The 21,496-nt window shown below is 26.7% G+C and overlaps 1 protein-coding gene and 1 long non-coding RNA gene across 3 annotated transcripts in view; both read right to left on the reverse strand.

Moving 5' to 3' along the window:
• The window catches only part of LOC136084010 (intraflagellar transport protein 140 homolog), a 32,854-nt gene extending 26,440 nt beyond the window's left edge, over positions 1-6,414 (reverse strand). Inside the window, exons 1-2 of one of the 2 annotated variants that reach the window (XM_065804004.1) lie at positions 6,141-6,414; positions 5,876-5,948 (exon numbers count right to left, since the gene is read on the reverse strand). In XM_065804004.1, coding sequence (XP_065660076.1) covers positions 5,876-5,948; positions 6,141-6,293 — 226 coding nt within the window. In that variant the 5' untranslated portion in view covers positions 6,294-6,414. The remainder of the gene's footprint in view (positions 1-5,875; positions 5,949-6,140) is intronic. The other variant, XM_065804003.1, reaches the window with a different exon arrangement.
• A 2,294-nt stretch (positions 6,415-8,708) lies between these two features.
• On the reverse strand, positions 8,709-9,788 carry LOC136084392 (uncharacterized). The gene is made up of 3 exons (XR_010640536.1): positions 9,284-9,788; positions 8,884-8,986; positions 8,709-8,805 (listed from the first exon to the last, which is right to left on the reverse strand). It is a non-coding gene; the product is annotated as an uncharacterized LOC136084392 (long non-coding RNA).
• Positions 9,789-21,496: the final 11,708 nt, after the last annotated feature.

Consider the following 21,496-nt stretch of genomic DNA (forward strand, 5'->3'; position numbering starts at 1 on the left):
ACTGGATGATATTACTGCTGCAGCTATGAATGGCTTCTCTATGTATCAAGATTTTTCTTTGAAGTACCAGAATAGAGAGCTGTGTAATTTATTTGAACGCAGCAAATGATATTACAAAACTAATTTTCGGTTTAACTACATTGCGAGCTACCCTAATTCTCCCACTGCCCAATATTTGCTTTGAGTGATTTAACCGACAAGCAATTGCAATAGATTTCAATAGCACCTAATGATGAGATTTGTTATGAGTGTGAAAATTTAAACAAATCCTTAGTTGAGATAAAAAGATTAGCATCAAATAATTCTGCCAACGAGGATACTATTTATGATATTGAAATTGCTGAAAAAGATATCATTGATTATAAAAAACATTTAATGCGTGATTGTCAACAGAAAAAAGCCAAAATTTTGGCTTTTAAAAGTCTTGATGAAGAAGCTGGATTTTGGTTGAAAGACTATTGCCAAAAAGTTCTACCATCCAAATTCAGGGAAGGTCAAAAAAAATATTTTGGAAAAAAGGGGATGTCACTGCATGTAGACATTTTCTTCACTAAGAAAAACAACATTTTCATAAAAAGGTGTATTTTACAGCTCTTTATAGGTGTGAGCAAGGTTTATCGGAAACACTATCAATTGCCCAATTAGTTCTTACGAAGTTTGAGCATGACCATTCAGGTGTTAATAAACTCTTTGCAAAACCTGACAATGCTTCATCGTACCATTGCAACTTTATAATGGAAGCTCTTGTTGAGCAAAAATAACCAAATACAGCTTCAGCGCTACGATTATAACGAACCTTGTCGTGGCAAGGATCAGTGCGACTGAGAAGCTGCCGGAGCAAAGTCATTGATTTGTAGCTTTGTTGATGCTGGTAACAATTTGATGTGTGCAGAGGACATTTATACTGCTTTACATTACGGACATGGGCTGAAAAATTCTGCTGTTGGTGTTGCCACTATTATAGGCAAAAGCAAGTTGAGTGGAACAAAAATAGCTAAAATAAGTCAGTATCATTCGTTTGAGTTCTTTCATAACTATATGACAATGTGGCGGTACTATGCAGTTGGCGATGGAGTTAAACGAGAATATTCTAATGTTAATTTTGATCTGCAAATGTTTTTAACACACCCATGTAGTGATACTGACAAGAAAACAAGAGTTTTTAAAAGCAATATGAAGGAAAAGTTTCGCAAAGACAGATCACTAAATTTATTTAACTTTTGCTCTGAGCCAATTTGTAATGGATCATTCCATACATCAGAAGAACTAGAAGAACACATGATGTCGGGAAGACACAATATCAGCACTTTAAAATCAGGAATGGAAACTTACATAGTTATCAACCAAACTCAGAACAGGAGGTATTTGAAGAAGAATGTTCTGACATTAGCAAACATGTTAAAGGTTGGGCTTTACCTACACGCAGTACCTTCCGGTATAGTATGAGACAAAAAGATATATTATATAAACTCTTTATGGAAGGTGAAGTATCTGGAAAAAGTTTAGCCCGGAGCAGGTGCACCTTTTGATAAGAAAAGAGCTTCAAGTTTCAGAATACGTAACAACTCAGCAAATAAGATCACTATTTTCACATTGGAGCAGGCTAAAAAAAGACAACAGATTAAATGAACCAATATATGTTGGTAGTACTAATGCGGATAACGAAGAAGAAGAAGAAGAAGAAGAAGAGACAGCAAAACAAGGTAATAATTGTTATGTCTACTTTTATTAATATATATTTTAATATTATTTTGTAATTATAAAAATTTGTACAAGTGTTTGTATAAATATTTTTCTTTTTCTTTTTGTAGATCAAGAAGAATTAGCAAATGACGAATTTAAAAAAGGAATTTATAAGCATTGCCATTGATTTATCTGGTGCATGGCATGAAAACGATTGGATTGTCGTTATTTATATGGGCAATAGGTAACCCTGGATTATAAATGAGGTACTTCATTTTTATTCAATGTTTAAAATAAATGTTTTTCATTTAAATAAAAACATTTTTTTTTAAACATTATTTGATCATATTGAATGTGTCACTAAATTTAAACCAAGTTTTACTTTTGTCAAATGAGAATCAGATTTTTCAAACTATTTTTCAAATTAGAAAAATCATTACTCATATTAGGTTCTCAGTGATGGTTACATGGTGAGCTGTATAAAGTATGCTTCTGCAATCAAGAAACTTTTTAAATGGCCAGCTTTTCCTGATGTTATAAAGTACAAAGACAGTGAAATCATTTGTGGAATTCTACCACCTTTACCGTTAAAACAGTCTGAAGACTATAAGCTTATGGATGATCAATTTGAAAAAGCCCAAAGGCATTTCAAGCAACAATGCATTAAAATCAAAGATATAGGATATGTAAAACTGATTTATGACGCAAACAATGACATAATAAGATAAGGACATCATATAATATATTGATTAATTCTGCTGCTACATTCGGGTTTTTTTTTTAAATATATAAAAAATTTAACTTTTTTTTGGTGGAGTTATTTCAACAATGAAATATTACCCCCTAAGTTTTTTTTTCGCATTAAAAAAATTGTAATATGAAGTAATATAATATCTGTATCTTCAATCTTGGGACCTTTCCCATTTCCCATAATGGCTGATAATTGAACGCTGATAAAAACATTTTTTGACACTTTGATGACTCATAACTTTTTTTGTAAACAATATCCTCTCAGTTTCTTTAAACCATTCAAATAAAAATGAGATACTCTTTCAAAAAAGTGTAGGATAAGTCGCAGGCACTTTTTACGCTCCGAGATAAATGCATTTAAAGTAGGCCCCAAATTTAAAAATGTGTGATTTCAGCTTATGATTTTTAGACAAAGGAAGGGTTGACCTCAGGTTTTTTGATTTTCTTTTTTTAAAGTATTACCTATACTTCTATAATATGAAAAGAAACTTAGGGTGCAGTGGTCTCATTGCTTTTAATCTTAGTTTAAAAATCATAAAACCCCAAAAGTGACTTTCCAAGTAAGTACTTTCCAAAAAATTTACAGACTTCTTTTTTGCCCTATTAGCATTACTGTATATAAAATTGAGCGCGAATAAAGGATATCACTTTTGAGCCGACAGTACTTTTGCCTGATTTTATCAGAAAATGGCTCTTAAACATTAAAATTTTTAATTTTAACTGAATACTACCTGATTTTTATGATATCAAATTAAAAGTTGTACACATTAATTTGGCGTCAATTAACACCAAAAAAATTGCGTTGAAATTTTTTTTTAATATTTACTTTTTTTTCTTTCACTAAAACAACCATTAATACTTATTAAATTGATTATTTTTAATTTTTTTTTGCTAAGATCCTTTTCAGATTGATTATAAACAAAGTTCATTTTTTACTTTTTCTCTAAGCAACATAGTTTTCAAGTTTACCTTGGAAAACAAAAAAAACAAAAAAACAGATAACCTCTATGTTACATAGAGGTTAAAACATAAAAACATTGCTTTTATAATAAGTATTTTTGACTTAAATGGTAAACCTATTGTTAAACTAATGAGTTAAATTGTAGAGGTTTATATATATATGCTTTAAAGAATATATATATGTTTGGAACAATAACTTTTCATTTAGACGAAAATTCATTCTTTTTGGTGGTGACTTTAATGCTGCCTGTCGAGAAAAGAAAAAACTGGAAATATGAGAGTACACGATGGGAAAGGAGAATTTTCCCAATTTCTATTAAAACTTGGTAGTGGAAGAATACCTGTAAAAGAGGAGGATCCTTTTAAAGGATGAATTGAAATACTGCATCAGTGCATTATTAGAAAAAATGACTTAATTGTTGATAAGATATTTGAAGATGTTGAACAAGATGATTAAACATGTGATTTTAACACCCACTAATGTAGTTTTAACACCCACTAATGTTGTTTTAACACCCACAATGCATTTCATTATCAATCAATGAAGAAGTAATTGAATATTATTTCTTTCATTATTGTCTGATGACTTAAATGACAAAAATTTTTTAAGCTGGAAAAGGAGTTAAGCTGTTTCAAAACTCAACTTTTCTGTTGAGTTTTGGAACAGCTTAACTCCTTCTGGTATGTCTCCTCATTGTTTAAAATTGAAAATTGGTTGTTTAATTATACTACTTAGAAATCTCAAAGCTGTTGGTTATGCAATGGCACGCTAATGAAAGTTAGTACTCTTTAAAATAGTTATATTGATGCAGAGGTGTTTTCTGTCAGTTTCCTGTCAGATTGGCATATTCAATGACAATGAATAAAAGTCAAATATTTGATAGTTGGTGTATATCTAAAAAAAAAACGTGTTTCTCTCATGGGCAACTATATGTTGCATGTGCAAGAACTTGGGGATTTAATAGTTTTTCAAAATTGATAAACATCTAATTCAAGGTATGATAGGTGAAAAAAGTTACACAAATGATGTTTTGTGTCCTTTATTTATAGTCTTAATATTTTTTATTTTGAAAAAATCATAGTAATATGTATGTATGTTATAACTTTTAGTTATTAATAGAACTTTTTATTTATCATTTGTACTTTTTATTTATTTGAATATTATTTTATTGCATTATCTAACTAAATTAGTAAAAAACTCATAAATTGCAAGATTTTTAAAGGGAATGAACTAGTATTGTTTCAAAAATTCCATATAAAATTCCAAAAGCTGGATCTTTGAATGATTTACAGTATGAGATACAAGTAATGTTTTATTTACAAATAAACTTAATTTATAAACAAATATTTTTTTTACCATTAAACATTGCATTTTTTGATAAAAAAATTTAATAATAAATAAAAAGTTTTTGCTGCTTTGCCTGCTGTTATAAATGATTTTAGAAAGTTACTAATGTTATTATCTACAGAAAATCGTGTAGAGCAAGGTCGTAAAACTAACCACTCAAGTGTTGTGTGTTGCAGTAAGTGTAGAGCTAGCCTGTTAAATTAGCCAAACAATTGTTGTGGCTTTTAGTGCAATTGTTTAAACCTCAAATTCTTTTTTTATCATTTGTGTTACTAATAATTTTGCTTTTCGAAGGAGATATTATCAGTTTTTCATTAAAGAAATTGATTTCGAAATTGATCCTGTCATCAAAATGTTTTCATAATAAAGTAATTTTTAAAAATTTGTTTTCAATTTTATTTGAGATTTTTTCAAATTTTTTTTTTAATTAATAACTTCCTGTTACTATGGAATTCTAACTTTTTAATACACATTAACTGTCACCATTGGTAGTAAATATTTTTAATTATTATAATATGGTTTTCTTTACTATAATTTGTGCTTGAATTCTACATTCCTGTAGATGGCGGCTGTTATAACTGATTTTAAAAAGTACCTTCATTACAAAAGATATGCAGTCTTCAACATTAATTTTTTTCTAAAAACAATGACAAGTGTTGTGCTGCATTTTTGTTTTTTTTGTTTGTTACATATTCAACTATATATCATTTATGCATTGTAAGTAAATTTGCTTTAAAAATATATAGAAGACTTTCTGTTTTTACAGATTTTCAAAAAGTTTTCTGTGAACTCAATTAAATAAATATATTTTTTAAATATACCTTTTTGAGATATATCTGTTAAATATTTTCTGCATCAGTAAAATATATATATATATATATATATATATATATATATATATATATATATATATATATATATATATATATATATATATATATATATATATATATATATATATATATATATATATATATATATATATATATATATATATATATATATATATATATATATATATATATATATATATATATATATATATATATATATATACTTATTTATATGTATTTATTATTATATGAATAAACTATTATCATTAACTAATAAAAAATAAAGTAATAAAAATATTACTGGGCACATTTGGCATATCTTCTTGAGTACTAAGCATGGATAAATTCATCAACTCTTGATCTAGCTGTTTTTCCTAGCCAAATGAATTTGAAATTTTAAAATGTATTCAATATATATTTTACCCATTAATTTTAGACAACTGGCATTATAGCCATCACAATTTTACATAAAACTTTAAATGTTCACACAATTTTACATAAAACATGCAACAAATACATAAAACTTATACTATTTTACATTTTACAGTTTTTTTAAAAATTTTTACCTTTGCTAAACGAATTGCATTTGAATAACATTGTGCACGAGAAAAAAAATGGATTGATTTTGGTATATTTCCAGAAATTTCAAATTGACATGCAAGATGGTAGCATGCTTTTTTATCTCCAGTATCCTGACAAAGCTGCTCTGCTTCTTTCATATTTTTATATTGTATATATCAGGCCTTGTTAAGAAGCGTTACGCAGCTCGCATTTTGCTTGCGAAAAGGCAATTTGCCTACGCGTTCAGCAGTTTTGCGCTATGCAAAAACCTTTTAGAATATTTAAAAATTATCGACGTCGAAATTATCTTTCGACGTCGTTAACGTGATGTTTATTCAGAATAAATAAAGTCATAAGTAAAAGCATTTAACCGCAATTATAAAATAATAGATTTTTTGTTAAAAAAACAGTTTGTTTAACAATTTTTTTTTTGTTGTTAAAAATTAGTTAAAAAAAAATAAAGTGTTTTAAGTTTCATCTTAAGGAATTAAATATATAAATTACTTTTAAATTTAAAAATTATTTTTTGTCATAAAAGTTTATTTTGATTTAAATTTTTTTATTAATAAGATATTTTGTTTATTGTTAATTCAATAACATAAAGTTTTAATGACGTTCATTTAATTTATGAAAATGAATTATGATCACGAATATGTTATTGGTAACTGATAAATAATAAAAAAAAGCTCTTTATTGTTTAAAAACATAATTAAAAGGAGTTCACAAAATAAATAAAAAAAAATTTATTAGCAGTTCATAAAATAACCAAAAACCAGCTGTAAAATTATAAGAAAATAAACAAATATCATTTTACATTTTATAAAAAAAATATTTTTTTCAAAATAAAACTTAGTTATATAAAAAAAATAATAAAAATGATTTTTCAAATAGGAACTTAGATTTTATTTGTAACTTTTGTTATAGTGAGAAAAAAAAAACTGTTTGATTTTTAACGTGTTAATAAAATAACTTTAATTACAATGTGATACTTGAAAAGACGAAAGTGACGCAATATAACTTCTAACAATACAAAATATATTTGCAAAGTTGAGTTACTTAGAAATGCGTTACGCGTTTCTAATATATATATATATTATATATATATATATATATATATATATATATATATATATATATATATATATATATATATATATATATATATATATATATATATATATATATATATATATATATATATATATATATATATATATTTATATATATATATATATATATATATATATTTATATATATATATATATATATATATATATATATATATATATATATATATATATATATATATATTATATATATATATATATATATATATATGTATATATATATGTATATATATATATATATATTTATATATTTATATATATATATATATATATATATATATATATATATATATATATATATATATATATATATATATATATATATATATATATATATATTATATATATATATATATATATATAGCCTTCTTTAAATACCAATCTAATAAGTAATTGAACCTTTGTTACAAAAAGAAAACTATTGTACTAATAGTTTCATAGATCTATTAAAGTATTTAGAATCAGTGTTTCTAATTATATCAAATTTTAAAGCTTTTATTTCTTTCAATTTTCCTCTGGGAATTAGGGTTTAACACCCAAATATATATTTGAGCGATAAAATGTAATAATAACATTTCTTCTTACATACATAGTTTATAGATAGATCAGAGATTACCAGATACCAGATATCAGTTCTATTTGCAAAGACTTTTTCTGATTCTTGAATCCAATGACCACTCATCCTGTTATTTCAGAGAAACAAGTGTTTTCCAGGACTCTCTTTAATACTTTCTGAACAAATTATTTTCTCTCTAAGCTAAATAAATTAAGTTAATAACTGAATCTTACTTTTTCGCCTGCTGAAAAATGGCTCTTGTGGTTGTAATTTTTAAAAAATCTAAAGATTGCTTTGATCTCTCTAGCTACTGCCCAATTCCGTCTTTTTTTAATATAACACAATGTAACGAATTTTTGTTTTTGTTTTTTTCTTTTAATTTTTTCAATTCGATAATTTAATATAATGGAGATAACTTTTATCTTTACACAAAATTTCAATTTTATAAAGCCATTAAAATTGAATTTAGAAATATGTGGATTTATTATATAATCCTGTTTTTACAATAAAACTAATGTCAATCAAAGGTATTTTCAACCTTTAAATTCGTGGCATCAAAAAAAAAAATCAAGAATGAAACACAAATCTATGAACAGTTTTATATTTGAAAAGAGTTAGTTTCAGACTTTTTTTTATAACATTTTTTTAGCATGCTGTTAAACTATATGATTTATTTGAAAATTTAAAAAATTGTTATTTGTATTAATAATGTTCAACTGGCAATTTTAATTAAATAATATTAATAATGTTCAACAAAATTAGACAGTTAGTAATGTTGATTAATTCTATTTATTAGATATCATGTTGTTTTATTCTCAGGTTAAAAGTAACTGGTAATAACAAAAGAAACATTATTAACGGATTAAAATCTGTAATAACTAAAACTCATGCCTGTCTTTTCTTTTGAGAATATATGCTTGTAGTTCATCCACATCATCCATCATCATTCTTGGTACTTCAAAGCGAAAAGTACCAGATTTTTCAAAACTAAACATGTTAATAATTTTATTAAACTTTTAATATATTTAACATGAATATTTGTACACTGAAAAAAAAAACTCATACTTTTCAACGACACCTTCTTTATTACCCAGATCTTCAAGGTATTGCCCATAACAGTAGAAAGTGGTTCTTAAATGAAATCATGCTTTTCAGCACATTCAATAGCCTATTACATAAATATTCTATCATGACATTGCATTTGAATACAAGAAAAGTACAAATTACAAGAACAAACTAAAAGTACAAATTACAAGAAAAAACTGAAAGTACAGAATACAAGAACTAATTGAAAGTACAGAATGCAATAATAAATTGAAAGTAAAAGTTTCAAGAACTAATTAATAAAAAGATAACAAGAATAAATTGAAATTACAGAATACAAGAATAAATTAAAATAAAATGTTACAACAACAAACTAAAAACTTTTATATTATAAATTGACTTTAATAATTATAAAAACAACCTGAGTTTAATTGTTTGAAGTTGATAAAAGATATTAAGAAGATCATATTGATGACAATTCTTGTACAATTGCTCTGCTTCTTCCTAATTTAACACACATAATATAACTGTAATTTATTTTAGTAATTACTAATATAACATTTATAATTATGTTATCCTCACCAATAAGAGAAACAGAGATTAAACCCATCAAATCCATGGAAGTGTTTTAAACTTGTTTCTCTTTGTAGCCACCTTGCTCAGTAAAGTTTCAGGGTTTTGGAGTTAAGAAAGAGGTATATAACAACAAGTATAATTAAAAATTAAAACACCCTGGGTCATAAGGAGGTAAATATATTTTTAAAATATTAATTATGCAATAACATAAAATCAACTAAGTTCATTCACCATATATGGTGATAGTTACTACTGTTGCCATTAAAAAATAAATTGTAAAAAAGCATAAATCTTTTTTGCAATAATTTTGCAACTTCATGTATATGAAACTTTATAAAAAGACCTTTATTTGTTATCTGCTTGATTAACTGATTAGAAAAATAACAGTTTTGAAACCATGGATTATATTGAAATCTAAAACAAGTAAAGTATTAAGCAAAATAATCAAATTTAGTATTGTTAAGGTTAATGAAAATAATTATATTTTCAAGAAAAATATATTTTGATTTTCAATTGTTAACTATATTTCATTTAAAAATTAGTGAAATTCAATCATTTATGTATTATGTGCTTATAGCTGTTGTAACCAAGCAAAGAAATCATTAGTTTGCAAAAAAAAAAGGATTAATAACAATATAAGTTTTGGTGTCATTAATATATCAATTGAAAAAATGTCTGGAGGATGTGTTGAGCTATCCCTTGTGTATTTTTTGGTGTAATAAAACCTGTCGTCTTTTACAATTACTTTTGGTATGCAGTTTGACAAAGCCAAACAATGCATTTTTTGCATTTTTACCATTCCCTATTTTTGCTTGTTGCAGCTTTGCCTAAAACTCATTTTAAACTAGGCTTGTTTTGTTGCTGTTGGAGTCACTGTTGTTCTTGATTTATTTGCTGCTCTTTATCAAAGTTAAGCTTACGCTGTTTTCAAGCATTCTTTGGCGCTTTTTTTCTATCAGCATCATTCAATCTCTTGAGCATTTTAAGTTTGTTAAGACACCTCCTTTTAAGTCTTTGTACCCCTACATTTTTTCATTTTTTTGTGTGGACATGTTGGATGCATAACATTTGTTGCATAAGCTGTGGCAAACAATTAGGCCAGTTGCAATCACCTATTAACTTCTTTTTAAACAGCTTAAAATGCAATACTTAAGATTAGTTGCAGACGAGTTGACTTTAGGCTGATGCTATACAACTTTATGCTGATGTTGGATGTTTTTGATTTTGACGGTTGAGATGATGGTGTTTCAAATAAATTAGCAATTTGTAATTTTGATTTAATGGATTTTATAGATGTTGAGTGAAAATAAATATTATTTTAAAATCTAATGACTACTTGCATGCATGTAAAAACTTCTCAAGAGCTGAAAATTATGTTTGAAGCTGACTAATGCATTCTTTTGATAAATTGCTAAACTTTATCTCTGCAGTTTACACTTTGCAGACTAAACTGCAATTTGCACTTAACTCTAATGATATGGCAACATCTAGTGGCTGTAGAATGTGTAACAACTAGTAAGCAAATTAACAAGATATTATTTTTAATGCTAATAAGTATGACATGATAGGTAACATGTGTCAAGCATCCATCTAAGACTAAATTAATAAAACATGGATGTATATCTAGACGTTCTCAATATGGCTAGAGTTACCCCAATCTTTAAACGAGGGGAATTAACAAAACTCAATAATTGTCATTTAATTTCAGTTCAGTTTTTTCAAAAATTTTAGAAAGATTTTTGTATAATAGAACGTATAACCATCTAACTATAAATGAAATATATAATAATAAATGTAGATTTAAAAAAATAATTTGGCTGAACATGCAATACTTCAACTAACTAGAAGTATTTCAAATTTGCCTAAAAAACCACAATACACTGGAGAATAACAATATGCTGGAGAATAACAATATGCTGGAGAATTCCAGAAAGATTAAATCCTTTAGATTTTACTAGATCCTTTGCTTTTATTTACATTAACGTTCTTTATAAAGCATCAAATTTAACAACAAATGTTTACTCATTACATAAACCTTTTTTTAACTGACAATAATTTATCAATATTATTTGAAAAAAATGAATAACGAACTCCATGAAATAGAGTTCCTCTTTTACCAGTTTTTGAAAAAAAAATCTACTTCAGAATATTCCTTTTCTGTTTATTAATAATACTGAAATAAAGTGAGTCAAAGTTAGAAATGATTTAGATATTTATTTTGATGAAATTTTCATGTGGAAAAATCGAATTAACAATTTAAACAATAAAATAGCTAAAGGTATAAGAATGATATACAAGACAAGAAATCTCTTAAGTAAAAATAATTTAATAGAATTTTACTACTCATTTGTTCATTGCCATATTAATTATGCTAATACTGCATGGGGTGGTGTAAACAAAAGTATACTAGAACCTCTTCATCATTAAAAGAAGCTGCATGCCTTATAAACTTCAAAGACCATTTTAATCATACCAAGCCTCTCTTACTTAAAATGAATATTCGTAATGTAAGCATACCTAAGTTTTTTAATGTTTTTTGCTTTAAATATAAATGTAAAACCAACAGCTCTCAGAAAAAAAACAAATACTACCTTTGAAATAAAAAGTTTCTTCAACAACCTTTTTTGCATAAAAAATATTTGTAGATCATTGTATTTCTTATCAAGGAACTTTTTTATGGAACAAAGAAGTTTTGAAACATTTTAATTTTTCTCAATAATGGAATTACAACACATTTAAAACTTAAACAAATATTTTTATCAACTAATAAAATACTTTTATATTTTTAATTTTCATTAAGTAAAATCTTTTTAACTCACTTCTAAATATTTATATATATGAATTTTTACTTTAAATAAATATAGATTCAACACTATAAACGTGACAAATGTAATTGAAAAACAAAGCTAAGGGTCTTGTTGTCAATACCCTTAAGGTCTTGACAACAAGACCCTAAAGTCTTCTATGAGTTTTTCTTCTTTTTATAAACCTATACTATACTTTTATAAACCTATATAATAAATTATTGAATTGATTATAATTTTAAAACGATTAATATTTACAACATTTCATTCAAAGTTTCTTTAATGGCTACTTTTATGCAGTTAAAAATTTAACAATTTATCAAAAAAATTATTTATTTTGAAAATGATTAACCTAACTATGGAAAATAATTAGGGCATAAAAATGATTAACCTAACAATGGAAGAGATTAAAAAAGTAGAAAATAAAAAATTAGAATAAATAGTTTTTTAAAAAGCTACATTTAAGCATGAATTGAAAAGTAAAAATTGTCTTATAATTAAAAAATAACATTTAAAAATGTATAAACTATACATAAAAAAATCTAGCCATAAATCTAAAATAAATGTCATCAACAAAGAATTAGCAGTCAGCAGGTAAACTTTATTTTTATCTTCTTGTAAAATGTTATAGTTAAAAAGCTTCAAAATTAAAAAAGTATAGAACAACTATTTTCTACTTTTCTGTTTTAAAAAGTTTCTAATAACATTTGTTTATAGCATATAATACTTACTATTATAAATAAAATGACAGTTAACCGACAGCATTCGAAACTGCTTCAATGAGGTAAATATTATACTTTATAATTAAAAAAAATGCATAAATGGCCCGTTAGATGGTGAGTATTATTTTTTGAATAGGGTTTAATATTTTAATAAAAAAAAACAAATAGTTTAACAAAACAAAGTATTTAAATATGTTAAAAAGATAATAAAAATCATGGTGTTGTAAGATCCAATTAAAATTAAGTAGTGGACTAATGTAGGTGAAACTCCATCCTCAGGGCAACAACTTTGTATAATATACTTTATAGCTACTTTAACAAAACAGTTAGTCTGTGTAACTAGATTTCCTGCCCTTTTAGCATTTTTTCGTATAGCAAGAAGTTTTTCTACCTCTTTTCCCAAAACAATATTGGTAACTTTTTTTTCTGATTCACCAGGTATGGCTGGAAAATGTTTTCTGTCAACATAAATAATCAATGGCCTATCCACACAAAAATTAGCTATTGAACTTGTGAAAAACTAAAAACAGTTCTAGATCCTGCTCCAACAAAAATTACAAACGGATAGTGAAGGCTTAGATTAAAACTTTTAAAAACATTTTCAACATCATACGCCAGTGGATCTGAAGTTCAAATAACTGCAGATCTTGCAGGCTTATAAATTTGACTTAAAAATTATTTTTTATTGCAATAAAAAATACAAGTTTATAAACTTGTAGTTATTATTTCTTATTTTTGAATAATATGGCTGATGATTGCTAAAAGTCATGAAACTTTAAGTTCTATATAAAGTTATAAAATTCAAAAAAAATTTAATTAAAAGCAACCAGTATAACTAGGATCTATTTTAAAATGATCTTGGACAACGAAGCCATAATCAGGACAGCTAAACATTGTAACAATTAATGAATTCTAAAGTCAAAAAGTTATTAAAAATTATTTTCATAAAAGTATAACAATTTTTTTATCTATAATAGTTTCTTAGTAAATTTAATAAACATTTTAATATTTTTGAAAAACATCAAAAGAATTAGAAAATAAAAATAAAATAGATAAAAAGGAGAAAATATAATAAAAACAAATCCTAAAGATTAAAACAATATCTTAAGGAGGCGAATAACAAATTCTAAAAAATACATTATCATAAAGATCTTTTTCAATACTTGTTTTTTCTTGGCTAATAGAACTCATTCGAACTGTCTCATATACTAAAAGTTTTGGCTCAATAGAATCCCAAAACACTGATTTAGGCACATAACCTAAAACATAATGACGGATTAAAAGTATATATGATGTATGTTTGGAAACACAGTGCAAAATAAGGTATGCCCATTAAAACATAGATCAGCTACTGAAAAAAATACGTTTACTGATTTTGTCAAACATTCAACAACTTTGTTAAAAGAAAACTTTATTCAGAAGGTTTAAGTGAAATTGCCATTTAAGATAAGTATTATAATTTTGACATAAAAAATTTATTTTATACATAGATATTAATAGTCAACACTCTAAACCCATTAGTAGATATGTGTACTTGCCTAATACTACTTTCTACTTAATATACAAAATTCTGCTGCCCCCCAACCCCAACTTTAATCTAAGTACTTAATAAAACATATAAAAGTAGTAAAAACCTTTGATAGCATCTGTTAGCTGTTGTTGTGTAGTAAATAAATAACTATGAGCGAGACTAGGATTTTTCAAACCAAGACGAGACCGAGACGAGAAGTTAGTACTTCTCGTGAGACCGAAAACGAGACGAGACGAGAAATTAAAAAATTTTTGAAAACAAATTTATTAAAATCCAAGCAAAAAAAAAAATGTAAACATGGTTTTGACAAATAGACACAAATGACATTTGTCAAATGTAAACAACTTTTCCAAATATTAATTCAGAATTTTTTTGCCAAACTTTTCCAACAAAACAATGTTTTCTCTGATTAAGATGATTTGTTCTACTTTTTCTGGGTAAAAGTTGTGTCTGGATGATAGGACGACATTTCCACCTGAGATAAAAACTCTCTCTAATTTAGTTCAACTTGCTGGAATAGCTAAAATTTATCGAGCTAATAAAGAGAGATCTGGCAATGTATTTGAATGCAATTTCCACCAAACAAGAATCGGAAAGTCTTTTTTGGCATCAGGGAGATATTCATACTGGCACATTTCGCTCAAAATAGGATTCAGTTCAGATGTTGGCTCTTGTGTTTCAAGTCTGACGTTTAACTTGCGCTTCAGTTTTGAATTAGGGGACAAATCTGCTGAATGGACTCTGGCAACAGGTTGGCACTCAACATTATCTTTAACCTGTGTAGCTAACCATTCTTTTGTTGTTTGCAAGTTTTAGAAGAACTTCAAGTGAAGTCCCTTTAAAGCCGGATTTAAGTAGTTTACTGCAGTACTCAATAAGTTTCCAGTGTAACAAAGAGGAAATCTTTTCTCAATGCAGCTTTTCAAGTTTTTTGCATACAAGACACCGTAGCCATTTTTTCCATCCGTCTCAATTAATTGATCAATTTTGTCATGGATTAAATAAATTGAATCGGCGACAGTGTTAACTGTTGGATTAGACTCAGCCAACCACGTTTCTGTAGCTTCTTAAAGTGGTGCCAAAATTTCTACTGCTCCCTCGATTGATTTCTACTGTGATGCACTGATGGTCTTTGAAGAAAAAATATCTTCATTTGCACATAAGCTGATAATTGCAATCTTTAGATGTAGGACAGAAGCCATGCAATCCAGTTCACTATTCCATCTTGTGTCAACAGATTGGCGTAGCTGTCTAAAATTGATTCCTTGAGCGTCTGATTCTGATTCAAGCAACTCAGCTGCAACTGTTGATGAGTTAAAGAAGCCAAATCACTGCATGTTTGCAACGCATCATCCATTCCAGCAGTCATTCCAAATGAATCTCGAACTGCACATTGCAAAATATGATTGTTGCACAAGTATTGGTTAAGGCGCTTTGACAATTTGACTGCGAATTTCATGTTTCTTGCCTGGTTGTTCACGCAGTACATTGGCAAATCAACAAGCAAATTTAGTTCTTCTAAGAAAGAATCCAACTTTCCTTCAATTAAGATACCTGTGTGTCTGCCTGGGAACTGTTGGACATAGGGTGTCCAGTGATGTAGTCTCCAATTTTTGTCAATAGCATGAAAAGTTCAAGAGATGTAGCTGTCCTGAGCTTTAGAAGTCCAAAAGTCAGATATAAATGCAGCATTTTTTAGATTTGGGGTAATCTCCGTTATTATGCTCTTCATTCCAGCTTGAACTTCTCTTGACTGAATTGAAAGCTTTCTTAAATATGTTATTCTGTGATGAAGGCTCAGTTTAGGGTGTGCAATGTCAAACAATTTCTTGAAACCTCTTTCTTCGACTGCTGAAAAGGATGCCAGATCAGTGCAAAAGTATTCCAGCATTGCAGAGTCAAACTGTTTTTGAATGGAATTGTCTTAGTCATATTTGGACTTTGTTTCAAGCATTTCGACGATGATTCGTTGTTTCTTCTTAGGAGGAGGAAGAAGTGAGTCGTCAATTTTTTCAGAATATTCAACGTTATCTTGGCTGTGTTTTTTTTCGAGGTGACGATGATGTCCGCTTGTGTTTCCATCTTTTGTTTTCAAAGACTTTTTGCACGCCTTGCATTCAGCACCGTCACTTGTTTTTTGAAAATATCTCCAGATTTTGTCTTTTCTTGGTGACATTTTTGATCGTTGAAAAGAGGCAAAAATATTTCATTTCAATATGAACAATATTTGTCAAGTTGAATTCCACTGGTAAACTAATGAAATTAAGTCGAAAGTGCACCATTTTGTACAAAAAGTTTTTGTATTTAAAATCTAATTAAAAATATAAAATCTAATTAAAATTTTTTAATTAGTTTTTTTTTTTAAATCTTATTAAAAAATAAAATTAAAAATTTAATTTGTTTTTGTCAAAAAAAAATTAAATTTTTAATTAGATTTATTAAAATCACGGATTCAAAATATTAACTAAAAAAACAAATTATTAAGCATTTTGTAAATTATGATAATTTTTAATTTGGAAAATAATATAATATTTAAGTCTCGTTCTACTTCTCGCGAGAATTTTCTATTTCTCGTTTCTCACGAGAAGTCCCATTTCTCACGAGAAACGAGAACGAGATCTCGCTCATGGTAACTTTTTTAAAAAAAAAAAATTTAAAAGGGGTGACTTATTTTTATAGTTTTTTAGGAGAAAGTTATTTTTGTGCTTTCATTTAGAAATCAATTCCCAGGTGTTGTTAGATAAAAATTCTTAGTTTGCATGCGCAATTATTTTAAATTTTTGATTTAGACATAGTATGCATTGATTTAGACATAGTATTGCAGTTTTTTCATTTAGGATTTTTTTTTTCTTAACAAAGCATTAGTGTAACCTTTTATATTTTTTTTCATATTTTTTGTGCAAGTGTAGTTAAATTTAGTTAGTGAACTAATTGTATATTGATAAAAAAATTTTATGTAATTTATTACAGGGCGGGAAATGCTTATCAGCGATTTTTTAAAACAGTTTTCCTATGTTAGTGAAAACATTTTTGCTATATAGGGGGTTGGGGGGGTGGGAGGTTGAACCAAATTACATTTCTAGTTCTGTTTCGCTTTTTTATATTCTTTTTTCAGGGTCAAATTTTAGTTCAAAATTTTCAAAATTTTCAAAATTTTATTTATTATTTTCTTATTAATTTTGTCCAAACTAAATTTTTCTTACACGTCCAGTCTCACTTTTTGAGGTAAACAATAACCTACAAAGAAGTTTGTTTTGAAAATTTGGTTTATGGTCTTTTAGTTTAAGGAAGGCTTGGCCAGGGGTACTTGATTCGATTCTGTCATCAAGGTTTATTTTTGTAGCAATACTTTGCGCTTCTAAATTAATTGTATTTTCCATATTTTAATGGGCTTTCTTGTAAGAACTAGTAACATTGTCGCGTAACGTTTTTTCATAGTTTTCTGTTGTAAGTTGATAAATGTTATTTGTTTTATCAGCAAAAACCAAAATATTAGAGTTCGATTTAATTTTTTTAACATCTTTAATTCTATTTGTAATTCGTTTTTTATAGGGCGAATCTTTTTTTTTTTAGTTAAATGCAATAGGTCATTTTCAGAAATTTCCAAATCAAGTACAAAAGGTAGTGTATTTTTTGTTTTAAATCCATAATTATCATTATCTTGAAACTTATCAAATACATCATCTATACATCTTTCCAACGAATTCTTTTATAAAATGCTCAACTTTTTCAATTTAAGAACTAGTATAACTTTTTCAAAGGTATAATTTTCAACGAGAAAGTGAAATTATAAGTTTCCATATTTACACAGAACTTTAAAATACAAATAAAACTGCTCAACAAGTGTTAATAAGAAGCCTAATGTATATTTAAACACTTTTTAAATGTATTCTACAAAATAGAGTGCTCAATAATCTTAAAAGAGCGGAGCAGTTATAAATTTGTAGAAAATCATTTAATAAATTTTTTTTTCCTTTAACACTGTGTTTCATTATTAAAGTCTCATCAGAAATGAACGATTAAATTAATAAAACTTCAATTTATACCAAAGATTAAATTACAGGGAGTCGCAAATGTCTTAACTACTGTAAATTTTCACACATTTGTGGAATATGTTGACACTATTACAAAAAGATTTCTTTTGAATTGATTATTTCTGCTTTTTTAAATAGCAGAAGTATCAACTTTTTGGACATATGAGTAATCAATTTTTTAAACATGTAAGCAAAATTAAATTAGATAAAATTAATAATATTCTTAGAAATAAATTAAATTTGCTACAGTGGAAAAATGCCAATAGTGCTTTAAATTGGTTCTCCATAATTGAAAATAAAAATGACTGTACATTTACTTAACTTGACTTTTATGATTTTTACCCCACAATAACTGCAGAAAAGCCTTACTTTATTTTAATAAGGAAACTTAAAAGAAAAACAAAAATGACTGCTTTGATGTAACAAAAAAGAAAAACATATATGACTGCTTTGATGTAACAATGGGCAGTTATGACGGAGCAGAAATTTGTGAATTTGTTGGACTACATATATTAAATTTATTAAGTAAAATAATCAATATAAATGATTTAGGCCATTATTGCGACGATGGTAATGCGTAAAAAACCTGATCCATAGCTCGATAAAGTTAGGAAAGTTGTTGTAAAAATTTTTTAAAATATTGGTTTTCAAATCGAAATAAACATGAACTTAAAAATTGTTAATTTTCTTGATGTCACATTTAATCAATCTGAAAGTTCATATAAGCCTTTCAAAAAACCAAAGGATAAATTATTGTATATTAATATTAACTCATCCAAACATAACAATTTTCAAACATATCCTGATTTCAATTAATAACAGGCTAAACCAAAACTCCTCTAATGAAAATGTATTCAGTTCCTCCAAACGATGTATGAAGATGCCATTAAAAAAAGTGGTTTTGAAAACTTTGAACCAAAATTTGACCCTGAAAAAAAGAATACGAAAAAGCAAATTAGAACTTGAAATGTAATTTGCTTCAACCCCCATATAGCAAAATTGTTTTCACAAACAAAGGAAAAGCGTTTTTGAAGTTGATCGATTTTTACCAAAATGAGCCGCTTGCCGTTTATTTTGATAGAAACACCTAGCGTTTTCAGCCCAGTCAACTTGGATTATCGCAATTTCAAAATTAATACTCATCGATACTTCCTTCAGTTTCTTAAAAATTTGTAATTGGTTTTCCTTTACAAATGTGTGTTTAACGAACTTATCACGCATCGCTTAAATGTGTTGGATGAGTTCTGTTACAGTAGACTTTATTGAAATTTTTTCCATGTTTGCATATGTTTTAGTATTAGGATTTCTCCATTTGGTCCAGGATACATCAAAACCAAATGTGTTAACAGTTTGCAAGAGTTTATCGACTGTTTCATTCTTTTGCATGCAACGCATTTGTCATAAGGGCAATCGTATGTGTACGGTTCACAAACACAGTTAATTATCATTTCAGATTTAATTTTGATTGAAGACGCTTGAATTGATTTTCTTAATGCATCTAAGGCAAATCGTATATTTTTATGCAAATTACAAACACATGCATTTTGCGGAAATTTTGTAACAAATTTCACATTGCGTGGACAAAGGTCGTAAAATTTGTTGAGTCCAATTTTTATGTGCTGATGCTTTTCCTTGAATAACTCGAAAGCTTCTTTTAGTACATAATATAAATGACGTATCGGAATATTGTTTGTATTTCCGTCAGGTAATTGAATTATAGTGACATCTTTTTTATTTGGTGATATTTGGAAATTTCATCTTCATTATAAAAGTTTACGCCTGCTAAAACATCACTTTCAGAAAGACCATGCACCTTTGAACATGCTGAAGTTAAACCCGAATTTTCTTTACAAGCGGAACTATTTGAAAGAATAGAAAGAACTTCAGCTTGTTTTTTCTTTGAATTTGGAAGTACTTTTTTAAATGTTTTAATGTTTAAAATACGTTTTTAAAAGATGAGCTAAGTCTTTAAGATTGATTTAAAAGTTTTTTTTTTAGAGCGCAACTTTTTACTTCTAATTTTGCTTTAGCAGTGTAAGCTGCTTTATTATTAGGATTGGGTTTCAATTTTCTCAATATCTCTAAGATCTAACTCTGAACATTTCTTTTTTTTTATCAGCATTCCGAGAAACATAATTAGCTTGGTATTCTGCATAAGCTAGTTTTCTTACTTCTAATTTTGATTCCATTATTTAAAAATTTACAACTTTATAAGAAAATGTCGACATAAATCCAATAATTTACAAATAATAACTAATAGTCCTTAATAGCGACCAAAACCCAGAACGAAATCTGAACACTTGAATGATATTTTGACTTCATTACCAAGCTATTTTATAAAACGCTAATTATCCCGTTGATGGGTTCAGTGACTCAACAGTGACTATAACTATAAGGTAATATAATTCTTATAATTTTTAACCAACTTTTTTTGAATAGTGATGGAAAAATTACATTAAAAAATAGAATTTCCAAAAAAAACCTTGCCTTAAAGTCTAATTTCATTGTGAAAATTAAACATTTTTAGCTTTTAGTTTAGTGACGCAACCTAATTTTTGTAAATGTGTTTGTGACAAAAAAAACTTGAATTATTTTTAAAGAGTAAAAGCTTTTTTACTCAAGAGATATATATAATCTCAAAGACTCTTTCTGAACAAAAAATGGATATGTTTTGCTTAAATTGTTGCAATAGCTTGTCCTCAAGTTTTACTCACTTCTTCGAATAATAAAAAAAAACAGCTGCTAACATTTATCAAATTTATCTACTCGGTTTAAATATTTTCTACTCAAAATTTATTTTAATAATAATTTTAAGGTATTTAAACTAAAATTAAAAAAAAACGTTTTTTGAAAAAAGGAAGTTTTTGAACACAAAAACTCTTCCATCGTGGAGCTAGCCATATATCTATATATATATATATATATATATATATATATATATATATATATATATATATATATATATAT

The sequence above is a fragment of the Hydra vulgaris genome, chromosome 08 (assembly GCF_038396675.1).
Source record: "Hydra vulgaris chromosome 08, alternate assembly HydraT2T_AEP".
Lineage (NCBI taxonomy): Eukaryota > Metazoa > Cnidaria > Hydrozoa > Anthoathecata > Hydridae > Hydra > Hydra vulgaris.